The 20,191-nt window shown below is 41.5% G+C and overlaps 2 protein-coding genes across 2 annotated transcripts; both read left to right on the plus strand.

Moving 5' to 3' along the window:
• The first annotated feature begins 4,765 nt into the window (after positions 1-4,765).
• LOC101481403 (delta-like protein 4) lies at positions 4,766-10,179 on the plus strand. Its single transcript, XM_004540738.4, has 11 exons — positions 4,766-5,193; positions 5,274-5,525; positions 5,981-6,038; positions 6,608-6,871; positions 7,646-7,706; positions 7,927-8,057; positions 8,191-8,360; positions 8,622-8,841; positions 8,934-9,675; positions 9,764-9,872; positions 9,974-10,179. The coding sequence occupies exons 1-11, from the start codon at positions 5,140-5,142 to the stop codon at positions 9,977-9,979; spliced, it is 2,067 nt and encodes a 688-aa protein (XP_004540795.1). The 5' UTR covers positions 4,766-5,139; the 3' UTR covers positions 9,980-10,179.
• Positions 10,180-12,288: 2,109 nt separating this feature from the next.
• LOC101481696 (glutathione-specific gamma-glutamylcyclotransferase 1) lies at positions 12,289-14,387 on the plus strand. Its single transcript, XM_004540739.3, has 3 exons — positions 12,289-12,717; positions 12,886-12,921; positions 13,567-14,387. Exons 1-3 carry the CDS (start codon positions 12,547-12,549, stop codon positions 13,981-13,983), a joined length of 624 nt encoding a protein of 207 aa, XP_004540796.1. The 5' UTR covers positions 12,289-12,546; the 3' UTR covers positions 13,984-14,387.
• Positions 14,388-20,191: the final 5,804 nt, after the last annotated feature.

A 20,191-nucleotide genomic window follows, 5' to 3' on the forward strand; every position in this document is an offset into this window, starting at 1 on the left:
TGATGAGGTCAACTTCAGTTCAACTCATTAAACAGAATCCAAACAGAAGGTCACATTTCACTCTGACGGCCGCTGATAGTTTCTGGTAGGACCAGAGAGCACAGCGAGGCCTCGCACTACCTGAGCCTTTCGCCTAATAAGCCACTCATCTCAGTGCATTGCACACAAACATAACTCTCCCACGTGTAACTTCCAGCGGGACAAATTCCCAGGAATCTGTGTTTGTGAAATTGAAAGCAAAGGTAGGAAACTATTCATACATACACCGAAAAGGAAAAGGACAACTAGGAACTTCAAATCGTCAAAGGAAAAAACAACGGACCCTCCTAAAATATTCCTAGGTCCGTCTATATAAATAAACAATAATAAAGTGTAGTGTACTTTAGAGGTCATGTGCCCCCCCCCTTGCCCGCTCAGGAAGTGGAGGAAGAACAGCAGATAAGAGATCATTAAGTCTCTTGATAATTAAACCAGAACCACAGACCCTTATCACACAAGATCACAGCATCTAACAGTGTGGCATGCCAAGGTGAAATTACCAGACGCTAATCACACTGATGGTGTTCAGTGATTACTGAGAATTTCCCCTACGGTGACACTGAGGCCAAAACTCTTGCATCTTTGAAGATTAATATTGCCAATTACTTTGATGGCAGTTTCCCGATTCTCAAAGCACAGTAACTTCAGTGAAATGTGTTTAATAAGAACCATTAAAAAGCTTGTACTGCACAGAACATTAAGGTTAATGCACCTGTTCTCGCCTACCCAATAATAATGAGGTTAGTGTGTGAATTGTGGGACACCAATTCATACTCTGTCTGGTGTCCCCGATTGGCTCGCTCTTGTGGTTTTAACAACCCTCTTCACACCAGCACGTTCTTCCCTCACATCCATTTATCTCTTTCCTCTTCCTGCTGTGCGGTTTTGGCTTGCGTAAAGCAATTATGCTTTGACTTTGGGAAAGGAGGATTTCCTCAAGGCTACAGTAGCTTCTGCCACGCAAACAACTATCCTTGCACTGGCAATCATGCAACAACTGCCTGGACACAAAAACATGTTTGGCTTTCATGCCGTGTCCTTTTCATATTTATTGTCTGTTTGAGGACAATGGTTAAAAAATACAGCGGCAGAAGGGAAATGCATCTGCTAAAAATGCAGCAGGATGTGACACTGCTAAGCTCACATTGACAGATGCGGTGATTATCCAGCATCTCTGCACGTGTCAAAGGCGGAGCTGTTCTGTTGAGATCAATACTGAACATTGAGGGGGTGGTTGGAATAATCACAGACCCTCATGGTGGGAGAGCGGAGTGTGCTATGCCGTTTTTTGGGGGGGCATACTAGCACACAGACAGCTGTTACACACATGATCTGGTCCATTTTAAGCGCTTCAAACTGAGCGGAACCTGTTGAAAAGGCGTGGCCCTGAGTCATAAATCATACACTGAAGGCATGCAGGATGCCTTTTAGCTAACAGACATCTTTTCAGCAAAGCAAAAACCTTTATTGACACCTCCATGGTTCACGACATGGTGCCAGTGACCACATAGTGTTGATTGTTGTGGTGCAAGTGTGGGGGATGGTTTTGTTTTGTCAACAGCTTCGAAGATGGTAGCTGGAAAGTTCCACAACAGCCCCTCGGGCTGTTATTAAACCGGCAACCACAATGTCAGGAGCTTTAAATTAAAGCTGAAGGTTTAAACTGAGTAAAAACAGACATGCAGAGCAATATTTAACATGGTAATTTAGGCCATATGTTCAAAAACTTGCAAACATATGCAGAAGCTGATCAGTAATGACTCTCAGGTCCAAAAGTGTCACATAAATCACGCTGATTTATATTTCATCATGCTAGACATGCACAATCATGCTTTCTTCTCTACAGCTAGAAGCATTTAATCTTTGGCGTAAGCACATAAAATCTCTCTAGAAATTTTTTTTAAGTCTCCCAGACTTACAGTAACGTTTGAACAATTTGGGTTTGTATCCTTAAGGGGGTATTTTCTGTATGTTTAGCGTAAAAATAAGAGCTGCTTAGGCTGTGGATGGTGCTGTGAGAGAATGGAACCACCCCTTGTTTTTCTAATTGCAACAGCAGGTGATTTCTCCTCCCAGCGCGGCATGCTTAGAAGCCTCAGATCCACTGGCAGCGCACATCAAAAGCCCCATTGATTGGCCGGACAGATTGGGGCATAGAGATCAAATGTGCTGTAAAGAAGTGTTAAACTGCTGCGCATTAAACAGGCCAGATATCTGAACTAAAAGGGGGCCATCTGTTAGCTTTGTAACTTTCTACTGCACTTTACTAGATTGTTGATACTACTGGAACAATGGCCAAGACTGTGGTATAATGAGACAAAATAATGTAATGAAAAGAAAAAAAATGCTTCCAACTGGATCTAAAACTGACACATGACCCCACTGAGCTTAATGTTTTCATATCAGTCAAGTGGATTTTCACTTAGGTATAAGGTTCATTGTCCAGTGCAAATTTACAGTAAATACTTAGTGACATTTAGCGAATGAAAAATTAATTTAAGAAAGTCTTTGATCTCTGTTAACTTCATGAGGGACACAATAGGCTCGATGTGTTTTGTAAATAACAAGTACAACAGTGTATTGACAGTGGTCGCATACTTTTGAGTAAGCATGCTCCGACTCATATCCTCACACGTATTTAATAAAAACAAACAAACAAGCAAACCTGCTCTATAAACGTACAAACAGTGCACACCTGATTGGATGGCCGGCCTCTTAAAACCTATAACGTATGAGCAAGGTTTCCTGGGACAAAATGAATAAATAATTGAGACTTCCGATGATCTAAACAATTGCATCAAGCAGTTTCTCACCAATAGCAGCTTGCCAATAAGTCCAAAATGAGTCAGCAGCCGCTTTCATATCTCTTCATTTTCCAGTCAAAATGTTATTTTTAGGATTTGGATGCCAGCTAAATATATACATAGAACAATCACGAGTCGGCTTTACAAAATACTGTCACAAAGAAAAATGATGTCCCAGGCAAGGCCGCAGATGAAACTGCGGTGGGCCGATGTCTGTTTCCATGGTTGTGTTTATTCTAGAGCAGCACAGCAGAAAAGACTCTGTTATCCTATTGTTTGCATTGGCCAGGAGTAAATAACTCATAGAGCTAAGGACTAAAATGTCCGTATTAATCGAGGTCAGGGTTTCTCCCCATTTAGATAATAGTAACAATAATAATATAACGACAGTGATAAAATCACAATTTGTAAATATTAACAAAGTCTGGTGAGTGCATCACCCCAAAGGCACTTCCCCGTATTTCAACCAAGCCAGCGTTTTCACTTGCGTTGCACCAAGACGTTCCAATCCAAGCATCGCTGCGTGTTTAGCACAGTCCAATTACTTTACAAGGAATTGAAACCTGAGCTGCGCTTGAGAAACCTTAGCCAGACTCCATCAAATATTAAAGTGTACGGGTGTTTTGATGTGTATGAAGGGAAGGCAGGCACACCATTACACATGTCTTAAGAGATTGATGAGGCTCTAGAGTCTGTGGAAGCCATATATACCAGCGAGATGCCCTGTAGATAAGCAAATTCGGGTCCTTTTTGACACAAAGCAGAGCAAGAGTGCATGGTTGAAAGCAGGCACTGTACGAGGCTGCACTGATGCACCACTGCAGGATCTGTGTGATTCAGTCAATGGTGGGAACGCCAAATGCTTCAATACAGGAGAAGTATGAGATGTCTGGGTCTATTACTCACACTCCTCCAAACTCAATAGTCCATTGTCTCTGCCCAAAAGTGGAACCTCAAACCTATAAGTCAAAGGTGGGGGGGGGTTAAAGATGATGTCATCTCTGCAGGAGAGCCGTTCAGCCACACACCTTCATGGCCAGGGAACGGTTACTAAATCCTGTTCCCTCACTGTAAATCCTCCCAGACAAGTTGGCCTGCTGCAGGGGTGATAAAGGTAACAATGCCTGCGCTCAGCGTGAGTTTTCATGAGATAAAATTGCATATGGCGTGTGAATTTATTTGCTCTGTCGCCTTCATATACTGCTTTGAGTTCATTTTTCTTTTCCCTCTTGGAACAATTATGCACACACTTGAAAGAAGAAGACTGTTTTTCAGCTGCCATGTGGATGTTAGTTCAACAAACAGTGCTCAGCTAGAGGACAATCTCAGCTTTGTGTTTGTCCACACATAAGCGTTTCACATGATAACTGCCCATTTATAGAAATGGACTTAATGTTTTACTTTATATGAGGGTCTTGGTCTCAAAAATCGTGGGTTCCTCATCTGATTTATGAGTGACACCACGTGTTTAACATTTAAATCCATTTTGGGGAGGGCTGTCTCCTGCTCCATCTTCTAAAATAAACACAGGGGAAAAGAAAGAGACACAAGCAGTGACCCCTGAAGACAGCAACAGTGAATCTAGAAATTCTGGATGCCTGAAAGCTTCATCTATATTAACACTATGAAACCCCCCTCCCCCCTCCCCCAGAAAAACCCCCCAACAACCTACTATTGAATTTTAGTTTACGCATAAACAGCGTATGAAAGCACAGAAAATCGCTTATTTTAAGCAACAAACTCCTCTAAAAATCATTATACATGTTAATGACACTCCATGTGTGAGAGAGAAAGAGAAACACACACACACCAAAAAAAAAAAAAAGTGGAGAGGGGAGTGGGCGGTGTTTACCCACTGACATTGTCTGTAACGGCGTATAAAAACTGAGGAGGGACGTCAAGCATCCTTCACTGGGAGTCACTATGCGCTGATGCTCCGCCACATGCCCGCATCACTGTTGGCAAAACAAGGCTCACATCAGCACAGCAAACTCAAACAACAACTAACCGGCACGATGGATGGGCAACATAAAGACCGCAGAATGAGTCACTTGTGGATATTGACGTTACTGATATTTGTCTAACCTCAAGCACACGGATAACTCGGTCTTTTCCCAACTTCTTCTTCTGGATACTGATTGTGGAGCTGGATCTTGTCCTACAGGCTTTGGAGGAAAAGAAAAGGATTCTATTTATTCTGATCACTTTATTTTATCATCACTGCATTTTTGGAATAGGAGCGTCTTTTTGTGGGAGGACAAACTGTTTTTTAAGGATACGCACATAAAACTAAAGGATGGCCGTTTGGTTCACATCTGTCCTCGCAATAGTTATTACAGTATCTACTCAGGTATTTTTGTTTTTTAAATCTTTGCGTTTATATTTTGGGAAAAATGTATTTTTCTGTGCTCACTCTTCATTTCCTTCTAGGTTTTCGGAACGGGTGTGTTCGAGATAGAGCTGAATCATTTTCAGAACACGAAAGGTTTGCTGGCAAATGGGCTTAGCTGCGGCATGAGTGGCTGCAGGACTTATTTCAAGGTTTGTTTGAAGAATTTCCAGAAGGAGGTGTCTCCTGGAAACTGCATATTTGCCAACGCCAGCACACCTATTCTGGGCACCGACTCCTTCAGCATCCGGCCGGACGCCAGGCTACGCCTGCCGCTCAACTTCACCTGGCCGGTAAGAGCACCTGTCCTGTCGGGCGCACTCGTCTGACGCTTTTACGCAGAAACCAAACCAAATCTACACGTTTAAAAATGCGCTCTTCACAGCTGATAAGTGCTGAAAAATGCTTCTACCAAACAACACTCTGAAATGTATTTTGCATATAGTACTTAGCTTTTGTCACACCAATTAAATGCAACGTTTTTGTGCCATTTAAACTACGCTTAAGGGTCAGAGGACTTGTTTTATCCTTTGCCTAAAACTGAGTCTGCGTTCAACTATGTGAACTCATGTAGGACACAATCCAGTCCCTATATCTGTTGCCGGGATCATTTGAATTAAGTGCAACTGCTTTCTTTTATATATATGTAAAGTGTTGTGCCCCAAACCCCGTTTCATCCAAACAAAGCTAAAGATATGAGATCTTCAGGTTGTTTTGTGACCATTGTTTCCCTCATTTGTCCCCACAGGGTGCTTTCTCCTTAGTTATTGAAGCCTGGAATTCTCCTGCAGCGGAGCAGCCCGGAGGTGAGGAGATGTTTATTGGGTTTTCGCCACTAGAGGGAGGCATTGTGGGTGTAACTTGCTTTACTTGTTACTGAAAAGTCCGCTTTTATCAGAAACGTGATGAACGTATGAAGTGCTGGCAAACGCATCTGGTGTTTCAGCGTCATGGGTTCGTGTTTGTTAGGATGTCATGAGTCACACGACAATCCTTTGCAATCAAATCTCGCCAAACACAATCGTACTTCCCTTGATTTATTTTTGGCAGGCATGGGAAAGTGTACATCGCTTAAATGAGAATTTGAACCCTTGCCAAAAGTCCCATGACAGGCTTTTCCTGGATTTTACACCTTTTTTTTCCTTTTTTCTTTTCTTTTTAATCTCTGTGAACGCAGCGCGTAATGGCGAGAAGTGACGGCAAGGGGAATTTGAGGAGGCCTTTTAAGTATGCCTCTTAAATTGTGTATCGTGTTAAAATTTATAATTGTTAGATGTGTTAACGTCATAGAGCAGCCTAAATTTTAAACAGTCTCTCATGTGAGCCAGTTTGTGGCCTAAATAGGATTAAATGTTTTTTTCTGTTTTATTCACAGATACCACCAACCCCGAATTCTTGATTAGTTATTTTACCATCCAAAGGCAGTTGGGAATAGGGCGTGAGTGGTCCAAGGATGTGCTCAGCGGGAGGCAGACGGAGCTACGTTACTCATACCGGTTCATCTGCAATGAAAATTACTACGGGGCCACTTGTTCCAAAAGATGCGCTCCAAGAGACGACCGTTTTGGCCACTTCACCTGCAAGCCTGATGGGGAAGAAGCCTGTCTGCCGGGATGGAGGGGAGAATACTGCCAAGAACGTAAGCAAGAGTGAAGACACCATATGGGCACTTTTCTTTGTTTGTATAAAAGGTCATGAGTCAGATTTCAGGAAGGCTGCTTGCGCATTAGTCCTAAATGGAGCAAAAAACACAGGCCATTAACAGCTTTATATTAGGTAGTTACAAAGGAAGATAAGGGAGGTTCTGTACATTTGTTTTTCTCTCAATCCTTCCAATTTTTCTTTTTCTTGACTTCATTTGGCCCATATTAAATGACCTGTTAAGCCACATGATCACAGGTGTGCGTGGGACGCGAGGAAGCAGGGCACAATTTGCGCACAAGTGAGGTTCAGGTGAAATCTGACGACAACTAACTTGATGCTGCTTTCTTTCTGGGCGCGTGAGATTTAATCCAGGGCGGTGGTCGCTCGGCAGCACGCGTCGGGGTTAATCGCGGCATTATCGCCCGCCACGCGCCACTAAATTGCAGGCCCTATTGTGGAGGCGGTGTGGGGCGGCAGCTGCACACGGGGCTCGAACAGTGCGCCCGTAACAATGGGGCAGCTGTCCTGCTCCCCCCCCCCCCCCTTTTCTTTCTTTTTTTTTAGAGCAAACATCTGCTCCGCTCTAACCAACAGTGCAAAAAATAAATTAATGAAAAATTAAAAATCATGCAAAGTCAGTGTGCCTCGCGACACTCAACAGGAAATCGTTTTTATTGATACACCAGCGAGTAAAATAAATAAATAAATACTGTTTTAATAATTGCCTAATAAGTTAATAACACTAAATTATCCCCCCCCTCTCTCTCAGCAATCTGTCTTGAAGGCTGCAATGAAAGGAACGGAAACTGCACATTACCTGGAGAGTGCAAGTGAGTATTCACTTTGGTTTGGTGTCCCTCCACAATTAGCCAACGAAAAGGGTAAATAAAAGTCAACCCTAGTCATGAGAAATATAAAGTATTCAAAGCACAAGGGGACCTTTTTTCACTATTGTTCCCCTTTTGTCAGGCTTGTTGTAGCTCTTGTATGTGAGTGAGCAGATGAAAGTTGATTTGTGTGTGATCCAGCTATTATATTTTGTGTGAACAGATGCAGACAGGGCTGGCAGGGTCTCTTTTGTGATGTGTGTAAAATCCACCCGTCCTGTAAACACGGTACCTGTAAAGAGGCTTGGCAGTGCAATTGCAAAGAAGGCTGGGGGGGCATCTTCTGTGACCAAGGTGAGTGAATTAGAAAGCGACTCCAGACGTCTTTGTCTCAAAGGATAATGCAAAAAGCAGAAAATGTCTGGCTCATTTGATGCAATCCCTCCTTTTGGTTCCAGTAATCACGTTTTCTCCTGTTTGTTTACAGACCTGAACTACTGCACCCACCATAAACCCTGCGCAAACGGGGCCACGTGCTTGAACACAGGCCAGGGCAGCTACACCTGCACCTGCCTGCCAGGCTTCACCGGGGTTAACTGCGACTCGGAGGTCAGGGAATGTGACAGGCAGACCTGCCACAACGGAGGTCGCTGCCTGGTGAGTCCGGAAGTCTCTCTCTCTCCTTTCCCACAACACAGGCTTTCCTGTTTTTGTTTTTGCCTCCGTCTATCTGCTTGTCCAGGAGGATGCTATCGATTGTCAAGTCAGTGGGTGACCCAGTTCACAGACGATGTACTGTAAATAGAATTTGGTCTAAGGATAATGGGGTTTGTTGGGGCAGTCGTGAACAGGATGTGATAAAAAACGTCTGACACGGAGGGTTTTTTAAAAAAAAACCTTATATCTTTTCTCCTGCAGGACTCTGAGGATGGGTATAGGTGTGAGTGTCCGCAGGGATTCGAAGGACAACACTGTGAACACAGGGTGCTCACTTGTGCAGACAAACCATGCTTCCAAGGTGGCACATGCCAAGAGAAAGATAATGGCCGTAGTTACACATGCGAGTGTCCACCAGGATACACTGGACTTAACTGTGAGAAGAAAGTGGACAAATGTACCTCACTGCAATGCACCAATGGTAAGAGACCAGACGCACATCACTGCAAAAGCATGTATGGTGCTGTATTTCTACATCAGCAGTAATCAATAATGATGGTGTTTTTTGCACAGGTGGACACTGCGTGGTCCGCGGTAACCTCCGAGTGTGCAGCTGTCGCTCAGGTTTCACGGGACCGCGCTGCGAGATCAATGTCGACGAGTGCGCCGCAAACCCCTGCGCAAACGGCTCCACCTGCATAGATCGCATCAACGACTACACCTGCACCTGTCCCCTAGGGTATACAGGCCGCCACTGCGACAAGCCCACAGACTACTGTGCTTCTCAACCCTGCCTCAATGGAGGGACTTGCACCACAGGAGCCAAAGGCCAGTCCACCTGCATCTGCCCGGCCCATTACAGCGGCCCTCAGTGCCAGTTCAACAGTGAGCATCAAGCCAACACCCCCAGCCCCACAATAAGCTGGGAGTCCAGTGAGAAGCAAAAGTTGGTAGCCATCGTTTTGGGTGTGGGCGTAGTGGCTGCTCTGTTGCTTTTGTGCATGGCAGTGGCAGTGATGGGGCACATCAAGAAGCAGAAGGATAAGGAGCAGGACTCGGACACCATGAACAACCTCTCCAAGGTTGACCTTCAGAAGGAGAACCTCATCTCTACTCTAGAGCTCAAGAACACCAATAAAAAGTTTGAATTGGAGGTGGACTGTCCCAGGGAAAAGTCTAATCACAAATGCATCAACCACTACCACCTGGACTATAAACCCTCCGCGAGGTACAAGGATGAACTGTCCCTTGTGGACAAAGATGAAAACTGTGAAAAGTCAATAGAAGACACGAAACATTTAAGTAGAATGTACAGGTAGGTGGATGAGAAGAGATGCATATGTTGACTTATACCACCATGCACTGTTTTTGTGCCGTGTGCCTGACATGTTGTGTCTTTACAGTGAGAGACCAGAGTGTAGAATATCTACAATAAGTTCTTCTGGAGATTCAATGTACCAGTCTGTCTTTGTAATAGCAGAAGAGAAAAATGAATGCATCATTGCAACTGAGGTAAATCTATTTACTTGTTCCAGCCCTTTAATAACTGGTCATTTAGATCTTGCAGGTGTTGCTGTGATTGTCACTAAATGTTTGGACTCTGTCTCTTTCAGGTATAATAAATTGAATATATTATTCATCGTCAACATTGGATTTCTTGTGGACTGTTTACAAGTGTGGAAAGACTGGGATTTATTTAAACGCAAGTTGCTGCTCTTGAAAACTTGATAACTGGATAGAGCTTGTGTGCTCTCTGAATGCAATAGAAGTAAAGCTACTAATCTATGTGCGAATGTAAAGACTGGGATTTCTTTTTTTTTTTAAAAAGGGAAATAATGAGCCAATCAGGCTTGCTCTCGCAACCTCGTCCGCTCTGTTCAAGTTCCTCCGAGGGCAACGGGCCAAGATGCGTGTGCCCGCATGCTGAGTGGAAGAAGCGGGCTATCCCGATGGACGCTTTCCATCTTATTGCAGTAATCGGCAATCAAACAAATCAACTCACCGCCAACGGGAATGTGGATGGAGCCGGCTTTTTTTCCATTTCATCTGACCTGCGACGCGCTATGCAAACAAAAACCAGCATTGTGCTAAAGAAGAAAAGAAAAAGGGACTGAAAAAAAGAAAACTACTGAAAACGGTTCATTTTTGAGAGATGTTTAGGATTATCGTTTGAAAATTCAATCCGTTTTATAAAGAATGTATTCAGCCTTGATCACAAAGCCTTATACCCCCTTTTTTAAAGGGAATTGTTGTGCCCTGCTTATCTTGATTTCTTTGTGTGTGAAAGATCAAATGATGCAATATGCTAAAGCGCCGTGCAGGGAAAACTCATAATAAGGCCTTGTTTTACTTTATGCAAAATCCCCCTTAAATCAAGACAAAGAAATACATGTTGTGACTATCGTACCGAGAACGCCTTTAATGGAAATTACTGAATCAATAATGTTATTTTGTAAGATTAGTATTTCATTAGTAATTTAAGTATATGAAGCACTGATTTTTCTCTTTCTATGTTTTATAAGATTATTTTGTATATAGTGTATATTTATATGTTGAGATTAGAAGTATGACTTGTACATCTGTTTTTAAGTTGATGCCTCGCAAAGGTGAATATATTTTTAAAGTGTTTTTGTTTTGGTGTTTTTATTGTATTGTTATTATTTTTGCTATGAAAAGAAACAAGAACTACATATCTGGTACACTGTTTGTTTGTCGGTCTTCGTCGGTTGAGTGTCCATCTGGTCGAATAGAGATCCTAAATTAAATGTTGGAATCATCTAGAAGCTTTATTTGTGTCGCCTGGTGTGAAAGTGACGTCATTGTCTATAGATGCAGTAATATTTGGCCTGGTAGCTTCTTCTGATGATACTATGTCTATGAGATCTGTGTCTGCGTGATATGAAATCATTGTGCTAGCAATCATTCAGTGGGCAGCATTGTAATTGGCAGGAAATGTAAGAAAATACTCAAACATATATATATATATATATATATATATATATATATATATATATATATATATATATATATATATATATATATATATATATATATATATATATATATATATATATATATTTAAAAGTCTGTATGTCATAATAAAGAGTCCTTGTTGTCTTTTCTGCTTAAATGGATCTTGGAACTGCTGCATCTCTTGATATCTGCGTCTATAATGATCAATAATTGATTCTTGTAGCTGACTGAAAGGTGAAAGGTGTGAGAAACACAGCAAAACTAGTGCGCGGAGAAAATCTATATGTCCTCGAACTAATGGCGCATGATCACAGCAAACAAAGGGCCCCGCAGCCAAGGCTCCATGATGCACACAGGGACTAATAACAATTGCACCCTCTCTTTGGAGATCTAACACTTTACTTACTTAACCCAGCCTTCAGCCAATATCAAAGCACCAGGCTGATGTTTCTCTCAAGTAAAGAGCCATGTCTTTCACAACCACCTGGTGGCAGTAGGTTTTATGTGAAGTAACAAGAAAGTAGTTCTCTCCTTTCTTAACCCATCAAATATCATCCTCACCGACTTATAGAGGACAAACTGATCTCAGTTATCAGCCACTGCGGTGTTAAGCTCGTCTATAGAGAACACAGACACCTAATGAGCTTAAGAGAGCACAGATATAACAGTCCCGGCTATTTATAGGTAATGTGATTACCTCTGCACTATGAGTTTGACCCTATGCTGTATATTGAAAGTGCTCATAAAGATTAAAACGTTAGAAACAAAGACAGTTTCTTTCTTCTTTTCTTTAAAATATATCTGCTTATTCTTCTTATTTCCCTGCCCCGGGTGCTTGCGTGTTCTCATGCGCAACGACTCAAAACTTAGGCGAGGCGTCGCCACAAAAGAGCCCCGCCCCTTCTATTTAATTGGCCAAGGTCGTGTCTCTCTGACGTACTTTGATCAACAAATACACATGTGTGCACGTCGGTATACTAAGGAGGAATGGACAGTATTTGCATTTTGATGACACTGACTAATTACTGATGTAATGATCATTGTGACGTGAAAGATGGTTCCTCCTTTCAGCGCTTTATTTATCTATATATCTATATATAGGAGCAGCCTGATGTATGAGACTCTATGAGGTCGTAGAAGACTGGAAATAACATCGAGCAGCTACTTGTGGACTTTTGTTTTTTCTCTTCCCAAACGAAGTTAAGTGCCTACAATGAAACCTCAGGACATTATAAAGGAAAAGAGCAGCCTGTGGATATTTGGCTATGGCTCCCTAGTGTGGAAACCCGATTTTGAACACAAGAGAAGAAAAATAGGGTACATTAGAGGATACAAGAGACGGTTCTGGCACGGAGATGACTTTCATCGAGGGGACAAGGAAAAGGTGAGATTTGCAGCCACACCTGGAACACAAGTATTTCCTGCTGATTCTGATCCTTTAGGAGTTCGCTCGTGCATTTTTAGATGTAGGCTACAGTATGTTGTTGTGAAGTATGAAGCATTTTCTTGTTGGTTGTTGAGTTCTCACTGTCGGTGTTTTTGCTCTCTACAGCCAGCCAGAGTTGTCACACTAATAGCAGATGAGGAGGTGAGTGAACCACTTAAATATTGAATGTGTAAGTAAAGCAGTGGATTCAGAAATTCTATAACCCTTAAAAAGCAAAACTAAAACTAAAATATCTTAAAAATATCTTCTTCTTCTTTTTTTTTTAAATGTCAGCACAACAAGCCCGATGAGGCTGTGTTGTTTACTCAGACTGGAATGTCTGACTGTGAGTCACTGGTCTTCTCAGATGTATTGCAATACAAGTGACAAATAAAAACAAATAACAAGTAATAACTCTGCTCAGAAAATAATTAGCTAACCGGCCAATCACACTAAAAGAACAACTTTGCTATTTTAAACTTTCCACCTTTCTGATTATGAGTTTTTGTGTGATGTGTTGCAATAAACTGTAACTGTGGCGTGATAAACAGGGAAAATGTTAAACCCATTATTTACTGGTTGTCTACTGTTTGTTCTACTGTTTAATGTTCTAATTTCTATTAAATTCTGGCACTGGGTCAAGTAAAAACTGGACTTTAAATAACATCCTATAGGCTCAATCAATGTTGTTTGACAAACCAAAACACTGTAGTTTTATTTTTAGGTTTTTCTCTCTGAATATGTTCACAAAGTCAAGTCTTGCAAGTGTTGCAAGTGTGTCAACCTCCACCTGTTTGTACTCTGCAGGCTTGCACGTGGGGCGTGGCCTATGAAGTGACTGAGTGCCAGGTCGAAGCGTCTCTTCAGTATTTAAACATGAGAGAGGTTGTCCAGGGCGGGTACATAACAGAGATGGTGGAATTCATTCCTAAAGACGGTCACGGTTCAGTGTTGTCCCTTGTTTACATCGCCACACCTGACAACCCCATCTACCTCGGGCCGGCCTCGGACGGGGAGATTGCCGCCCAGATTGCCATCTGCAGAGGCAACACCGGCCACAACATTGAGTACCTGGTCCGCCTTGCAGAATTTATGAGGCACCACTGTCCGGAGGTGGAGGATGAGCACCTTTTCTCTATCGAGACAGCTGTTTTGAACATTTTCAGCAACTGCAGAGAGCTCAGATCCAACGACAGGAAATCCCTGCTGCTGGAAGTTATATAAAGAGTAAACTCCGCTTTTTATGAAAATAATTTTCATTTTAGTGGAAAAACAAATGAAGTCTTGGTAAATATTTCAAGGGTAAATGGTGCTTTAAAAGGAAATACTTTATTTGGTTTCAACTAAAAGGGAGAAAACTATCTCATGTCACTCGGAAATCTATGACATTCTCATCTCATCTCATTTTTCAACTGTTCACTTTAATATGCAGGCGACTCTCATTGTATTTCATATTGCACACAAAAATCAGCACGTCATGTTTTTAAGATTCCACACTATCCACAGAGAAGGTCTGACATTTTTATGATATGTTATGATATTGTAACCTTGTTAATATTATGAAATGTTAATGCACATTTTTTAAAATAAAGTTTTTGAATAAAAACATACAAATCTGTATGAGAAAATTGTGTTCGGGATTTCCTTCCCTGTTTATCTAGTCTCATATACATCTCTTATATTTTGTCCGTGCATACAGACCCTCCTGATTCATATTCCCACATCATATCGCCAAAGAAAGCCACCTCTGGCATTATGAAAGTGCTTAGTTTTCCTCAGAGAGCTGTTAAAAGCATGGGCCAAGAATCTTTAAGACACTCTTTTGTGAATTTATATTAAATTGGATGTAAGAAACTTCAAAGCCTCTCTATGCAGATTCTTGTGACTTATAGAATGCTTTAAAACTATTTTCCTTGCTGCTCCCAGTTTTATGCCTCTTAAATTGTTCCAAGCACAGTGGTTGGTCCAGCTTTAAAGGGTCATTTTTTAATTCAAGGCATTCCTCAAACACACAAAATGCATTAGCATCTCATTTTGTAAAACCTCATAAAGTCTTTTAACCGTCGTAAAGAAAACTGACGGTGAAAAATAGCAAAATACTGATAAACATGGTGCAATGTTCAGTGGTGTTGGCGTTGGGAATAATCTGTTTACCAGAGTGCACATAAGCTATTATAGAGGACCCACAGTCCTTACAGTATAGAGGGAGCGTTAGGGGCTCTGCGGGCAGGTGGGGTGCAGATAGGGTTTCTTTCCCTGTCTGGGCTCCTTCCATGGATAAACAAGCCACAGTTCTGTCGCACTGCTCTGCTTTCCTAGAACTCAGTCCCAAACTAGGTCAAAGGTTTAGAGCCATGAAAACAGCAGAGCAAAGAGATCTCACATGCACAAAACATGTAAAACAGACAGAATATCCTCTCAGGTAGAAAAATCTGTAGAACTCATTACATAACTCTGTTCTCAGAGATAAAGGTTTCAGTGAAAGTACATTTCTGTCAATACAAGTGCAGGCTCTCCCTCGGACGAATTACTGAACCGTAAATTATGTTTTCCAAGTGCCAAAAAAGGTACATAACAAAGCAGTAAAGGCTGCATATTTTCACAGTTTGTTCAAGACTTTTAAGGTGTCATGTCAGCTGCTAGTCAGAATTTAGTCCTACAGAAAAGGAGATTAGGTACAAATAATAATAATGAATAAGTCTTCAACTTATAAATGAACATATTTAGTGTATTCTGACATATCTGATTCTGTATCTGTCTTATTACGGTCACACGGGATGAAGTTCTGGGTCCAAATCTTTGTGTGCCATTTATTCTCACCGAGCTTGGTCTGATTCTTTGGTTTCTTTGTTTCTGTTTCTAAGTGATTACCCCTGCGCCCAGCATGCACTTTCTATTGTTGTTACTATGCTTAATTTTTCCAGCATTACATTAAAGAACAAAAGTGTTCCTCGAGATTCAGCGCTGGTCTCTGTTAGGTACAAACCACTGTCCAAGGTACAACGATAGTACCTGAAAGAGCATCACCCAAATGATAAGCCGGGGTTGACCATACAGTGACCCAATAAGATACTGTTTGCAGAAAAACAGTAAAGTGAAGCGAGCTATCAGTGTTGTCTGAGACGTGGCGTTTTCATTAAAACTAATGAGATTATCCAGATAAACAAGACAGAGTCATGTGTTTGTTAGTGGTTTTCTACACCCCATGTGGTCACATGTGGTACACAGAAACCTGGTACTGTGCAGTCCTGGTACAAGCTGTTCATGACAAAAATGTCAGATGACCGTGATGACTCAGAAAATATGAGTACTCGTTTCCCTTCAGTCCACGCCCAACATGCTTTTAATTTTTACTATTCATGAGTTTACTAAAGAAAGAGACGCTAAATGAATCGAGAGTTTCTGTTTGCACAGCATTCAGTTTCTTCTTTTTTTGATGAGATTTTATTCTTCTTCCAGTCTATTCTTCAACGTATAAGTAAGGCTGCACCTCTACTTCTTGCCATGTTAGGATTTGAAGACACTAATACCTGTTGGGTGCATCCTTCTCCAGCTGGCACAGCAGGCCTTTATCATAAAGTTCTTTCATTCTTGAGTTTTTATTCATTTTTGTGCTTGGTTAGGTTTAAGCATCAAAACTACTTGGGAAAAGTAGTTATTGTAGTATGTTGTAGGAGGGTTGTTTTCACAGTTAAGCTAAGGAAATAATGACACTGACATGGATCTGAGGTCTATTACAGGCTTTGGTCTAACGCTGGGCTGTACACCACCTGATCAGTTTTTCCATGCATTTAATTACAAAAACTCAAGACAGCCTGAGTCACACGAATCATCGGCAATCACACGCTGTGTGCTCAATCTAAAGTATAATTATGGGAGCTACGACGACTGGTAACAGATAACATTTAATGGACTGATAGCATTCAAAGCAGATGACTGCATGATTTACCGCTTACTGTGGCTATAACAATAAAGATAAGTCAGTCAATAAAACCTCTTTACCATACCAGTGTTTGGCAAAGTGCAGAGGAAATGTGAGACCTGGGATCAATATTCTTAGGAGGTAATTCTTCACCAACATATGTGCAAACATCTCCATATGTCTGACATTTTGCATTATTTTTTTACTCTTAATTGCATTGCTATTTAAGCCCACAGAATTGGTTCTATGAAGCTTTTTCTTTTAATAAGTAAATTAAAAAGTAAAGTGCATATTTTGTGCTCCATGTGCATTGTGAACCACAATTTTAGGAAATTATGTTGTTAAAAAAGAGCCCTAGTTGTAAAGAACATTGACAATAACACAAAGAGACTGAGGTCATGTGCTCAGCATGTTCAAGCTGTTCTATCCACCACTACACAGAACAGTTGTCACATCCCTAAAAAAACACTGTTTCTTGTGTTTGGAGCCTCCACCTGCATGCTAATGTGTACTCAATCTGAACTCTTGACCTTGGTTTGGTCAGTCAATGGCTGATGGTCATCTTGGAAATATGTTAAAGAGAAAGTGATTAGGCCGCTAATGGAGTCCATCCACTTTAGAGCCCTTGCCCTCTTACACTGGATGGTCAGCTCTGTCTCCTGAGGGTCACCTCACCCCTCTATGAGAGGACCTGAGTGTTTTTTTGATTGGGAAGGCAACTTCATCGAAACAGGAAGACCATCTATTAATAAGACACAAATAATGTTTCAATCGTCTAATAGACGCAGAAGCTCGTACGTCACGTAGTAAGTGCATTATACGAAATATAAAGCTTTCAGGTTACTCAGATCAAAAGCGTAAATCTGACTTCTGGTTTGGGCCTGAGCTGCGTCTGATCTGGTTACATGTGGCAGAAGAGAAAGATCACAGTTGGTATTCATCCATCATTGTGCGGCAATCAACACAACTCATTCATTATCACTAGCAGTTTGCATGAAAAGTGTTTCTTCTCGTCAAAGCAGAACATGACTCATGTGGGCTGGATCTCTTAATTCAATCTGCACAGAGCAGGAACGGGGACCTGCTGCCTCGATCCCTGAGGAACGTCACTTTTGCACCACTTAATTTCATTTCCCTAATCTCATTTACACCCAAACTCACCGCGGTGTCACTGGTCTGGCCGAGGGGTGTTGTGCACTGAGGTGAGAGTTTCTAAATGTACGCAATCTGACTTTAAATCCAAAACACCACAATAACTGTTAAAATTACTCTACGCTGCTTTGTGTGATGTATAATCATGAATCGGGATGCCAGTGGTAGCAGGGCCAGTCTATTTGCCATCCTAATAACGAGCAATGAACACACACAGCACAGCTGCTCTTGAGTAATTACTGAGGAAATGAAAAAGAAAGAAATGTCACAGATGTTTGCACTCTGTTCTGAGTGACACCGTGAATACAACTTTTCATATTTCCTCTACTCTTTGGCAAAGAGTGTGGCAGGGAGCAGTTATTGAATGTCCTATCTTTATTGTTGTAGCTATAATGAGAGCTGCTGGAGGCAGTCGTAAATTATCAGTGCTCTAATGTGGCTCGATCGAGCTCTTACTCCAAATAAAACAGTCTTTATGAACTGGCAGATGCTCTGGGCAGCTTCAGTCAGTCACACCCAGAATGTACTGTCCCTGACACACATCACACCAAAAAAGTATCGGTGGAGTGTGGTACTTGGCATTGACAACAAAGAACAGAATTGGTTTTGAAGGAACAAATTAATTATAGGGTGTACTCTTACAGACAAATACTACATAAACAACGCCTGAGTCATCGGAATTTTTTGGTTGGAACATTTTGTAGCAGGTTTGGCATCTGGTCACTGCATCGTAACACTGGAAAGCAAAACAAACAAACAAGAAAACCAAAAACGAAGTTCACCCACACAGCAAAATCTCCAGTGTTAAATTAACACTGGAGAGTGTCTATATGGGTCCACACCTCTGAGTGTTAAATACAACACTGTTGAGTGTTAAATGAACACTTTTGACAGTGTTATATGTTTAAAAGTAACCTAGTCAGTTTTGAAGATCAACAAAGACTAACACTGAGCAGTGCTGATTTTCTAACACTGGAAAATAACTCAAAATGTTAGAAATATTTTAATTGATGAAATATGTTCATCTACTGGCTCATTTCAGACACTACGAGGTCTCCAAGCTCTCAGGTAGCTTGACTTGATTTCTCAGAGTGAATCAAAAGGCCCTGGAGGTTTCCGGCCATTTTTCTCTTGAGTGTTTTCTCTCAAAGAACAGGAAAGGCTGCTCTGTTTCCCACACACTCACAGAGGTTCCATATCAGTGCTATTTTACAGGACAGCAGTTAATAATCAAGCAGCTGCAGGGTCACTGTAACTTTGTCTTTAATCTGAAAGACTGTGCTTAACCAAAAATGCTGGTCTGAAGTTTTCTAGAGGGAATACTATCTTTAAACCCAACCAACCATCCACCCATTATCTTCCAATAAATCCATTCAGGGTTTCAGGGGGCTGGGGCAGAACTCTACGAGTTAGGTACTCATGGATTTATAAGGGACTTATTTAGCGCTGTTTAATAAAAACCAACTGTGTAGTTCATATGATAGTGCGAGCATTTCACTCACTTTGCTGTGATATTTGACATGATATTTAAGTGTGTAATCTTAGAAGTGAAATCCACAAATGATACTCTGTGTTTGTCTGTGATGTTGTGTCCATTTGGAAAGTTCATGTTCTCATGTTAGTCAGCCAATTACAGCAGAGCTTCCTGTTTGAAGAGATTGTAATCAGGCCTTGGGAGAACATATGCTGTGTGGATTGATGCGGAGCCAGTTGAAACTAAAATAAGGAGAAAGCACAGATGCTTCCAAAGGCCAAAGGGTGAAACCTCTGTTGATGTTGTTATCAATTTCATAAATGAATTATTGTGATTTGCAGGCCTTTCTGACAACAGGGTTCCTGAATATTATGGCAAAAGTAAGACTGAGATGATGCCATCAGTGACTCACCTGGAAACTAAAAGGTTCAGGTTTTCCATTTCTATAAATGAGAGCAGTCAACAATCCAGATTAAAGCTGTCAGCTATGTGACGTAACCATAAAAAATACATGGGAATATCCAGCAGCTGGTTTTGTATTTGCATTGTGTAGCAGCTGGAAACTTTTCCTAACAAGTGTCTGAGAGAGTCTGCCAGAAAACATTTTGTTTGCAGGTAAAGATAACTACAAAATGGCAAAACAAAGTAACCGAACTACTGCAAATGTTCACAATGTTCCTCACACGAGTTTCTGCAAATTTAGTCAACCTGCGAGTTTTATTACATGTTCACAGTGTGAGGATGATCATGTGAATGTGCCCATTCACAGGCAGCTGGGGGCTTCCCTGCAGTATGTTGAACATGGACATGTATGGTTCATCATGGTGACGCTAAAACACACCTGTGAATCTGAGGTTTGTTCAGATCTGATCCGTTCTTCATCC

This window comes from Maylandia zebra, linkage group LG19, assembly GCF_041146795.1.
Source record: "Maylandia zebra isolate NMK-2024a linkage group LG19, Mzebra_GT3a, whole genome shotgun sequence".
In the NCBI taxonomy this organism is placed as follows: Eukaryota; Metazoa; Chordata; class Actinopteri; order Cichliformes; family Cichlidae; genus Maylandia; species Maylandia zebra.

Coding starts and splice junctions, on each gene's coding strand:
- LOC101481403 (XM_004540738.4), top strand. CDS start 5,140: ATGGCCGTTTGGTTCACATCTGTCCTCGCAATAGTTATTACAGTATCT. Junction 8,058..8,190: donor GGGCATCTTCTGTGACCAAG/GTGAGTGAATTA, acceptor GTTTGTTTACAG/ACCTGAACTACTGCACCCAC. Junction 9,676..9,763: donor CATTTAAGTAGAATGTACAG/GTAGGTGGATGA, acceptor GTGTCTTTACAG/TGAGAGACCAGAGTGTAGAA.
- LOC101481696 (XM_004540739.3), top strand. CDS start 12,547: ATGAAACCTCAGGACATTATAAAGGAAAAGAGCAGCCTGTGGATATTT. Junction 12,718..12,885: donor ATCGAGGGGACAAGGAAAAG/GTGAGATTTGCA, acceptor TGCTCTCTACAG/CCAGCCAGAGTTGTCACACT. Junction 12,922..13,566: donor CACTAATAGCAGATGAGGAG/GTGAGTGAACCA, acceptor TGTACTCTGCAG/GCTTGCACGTGGGGCGTGGC.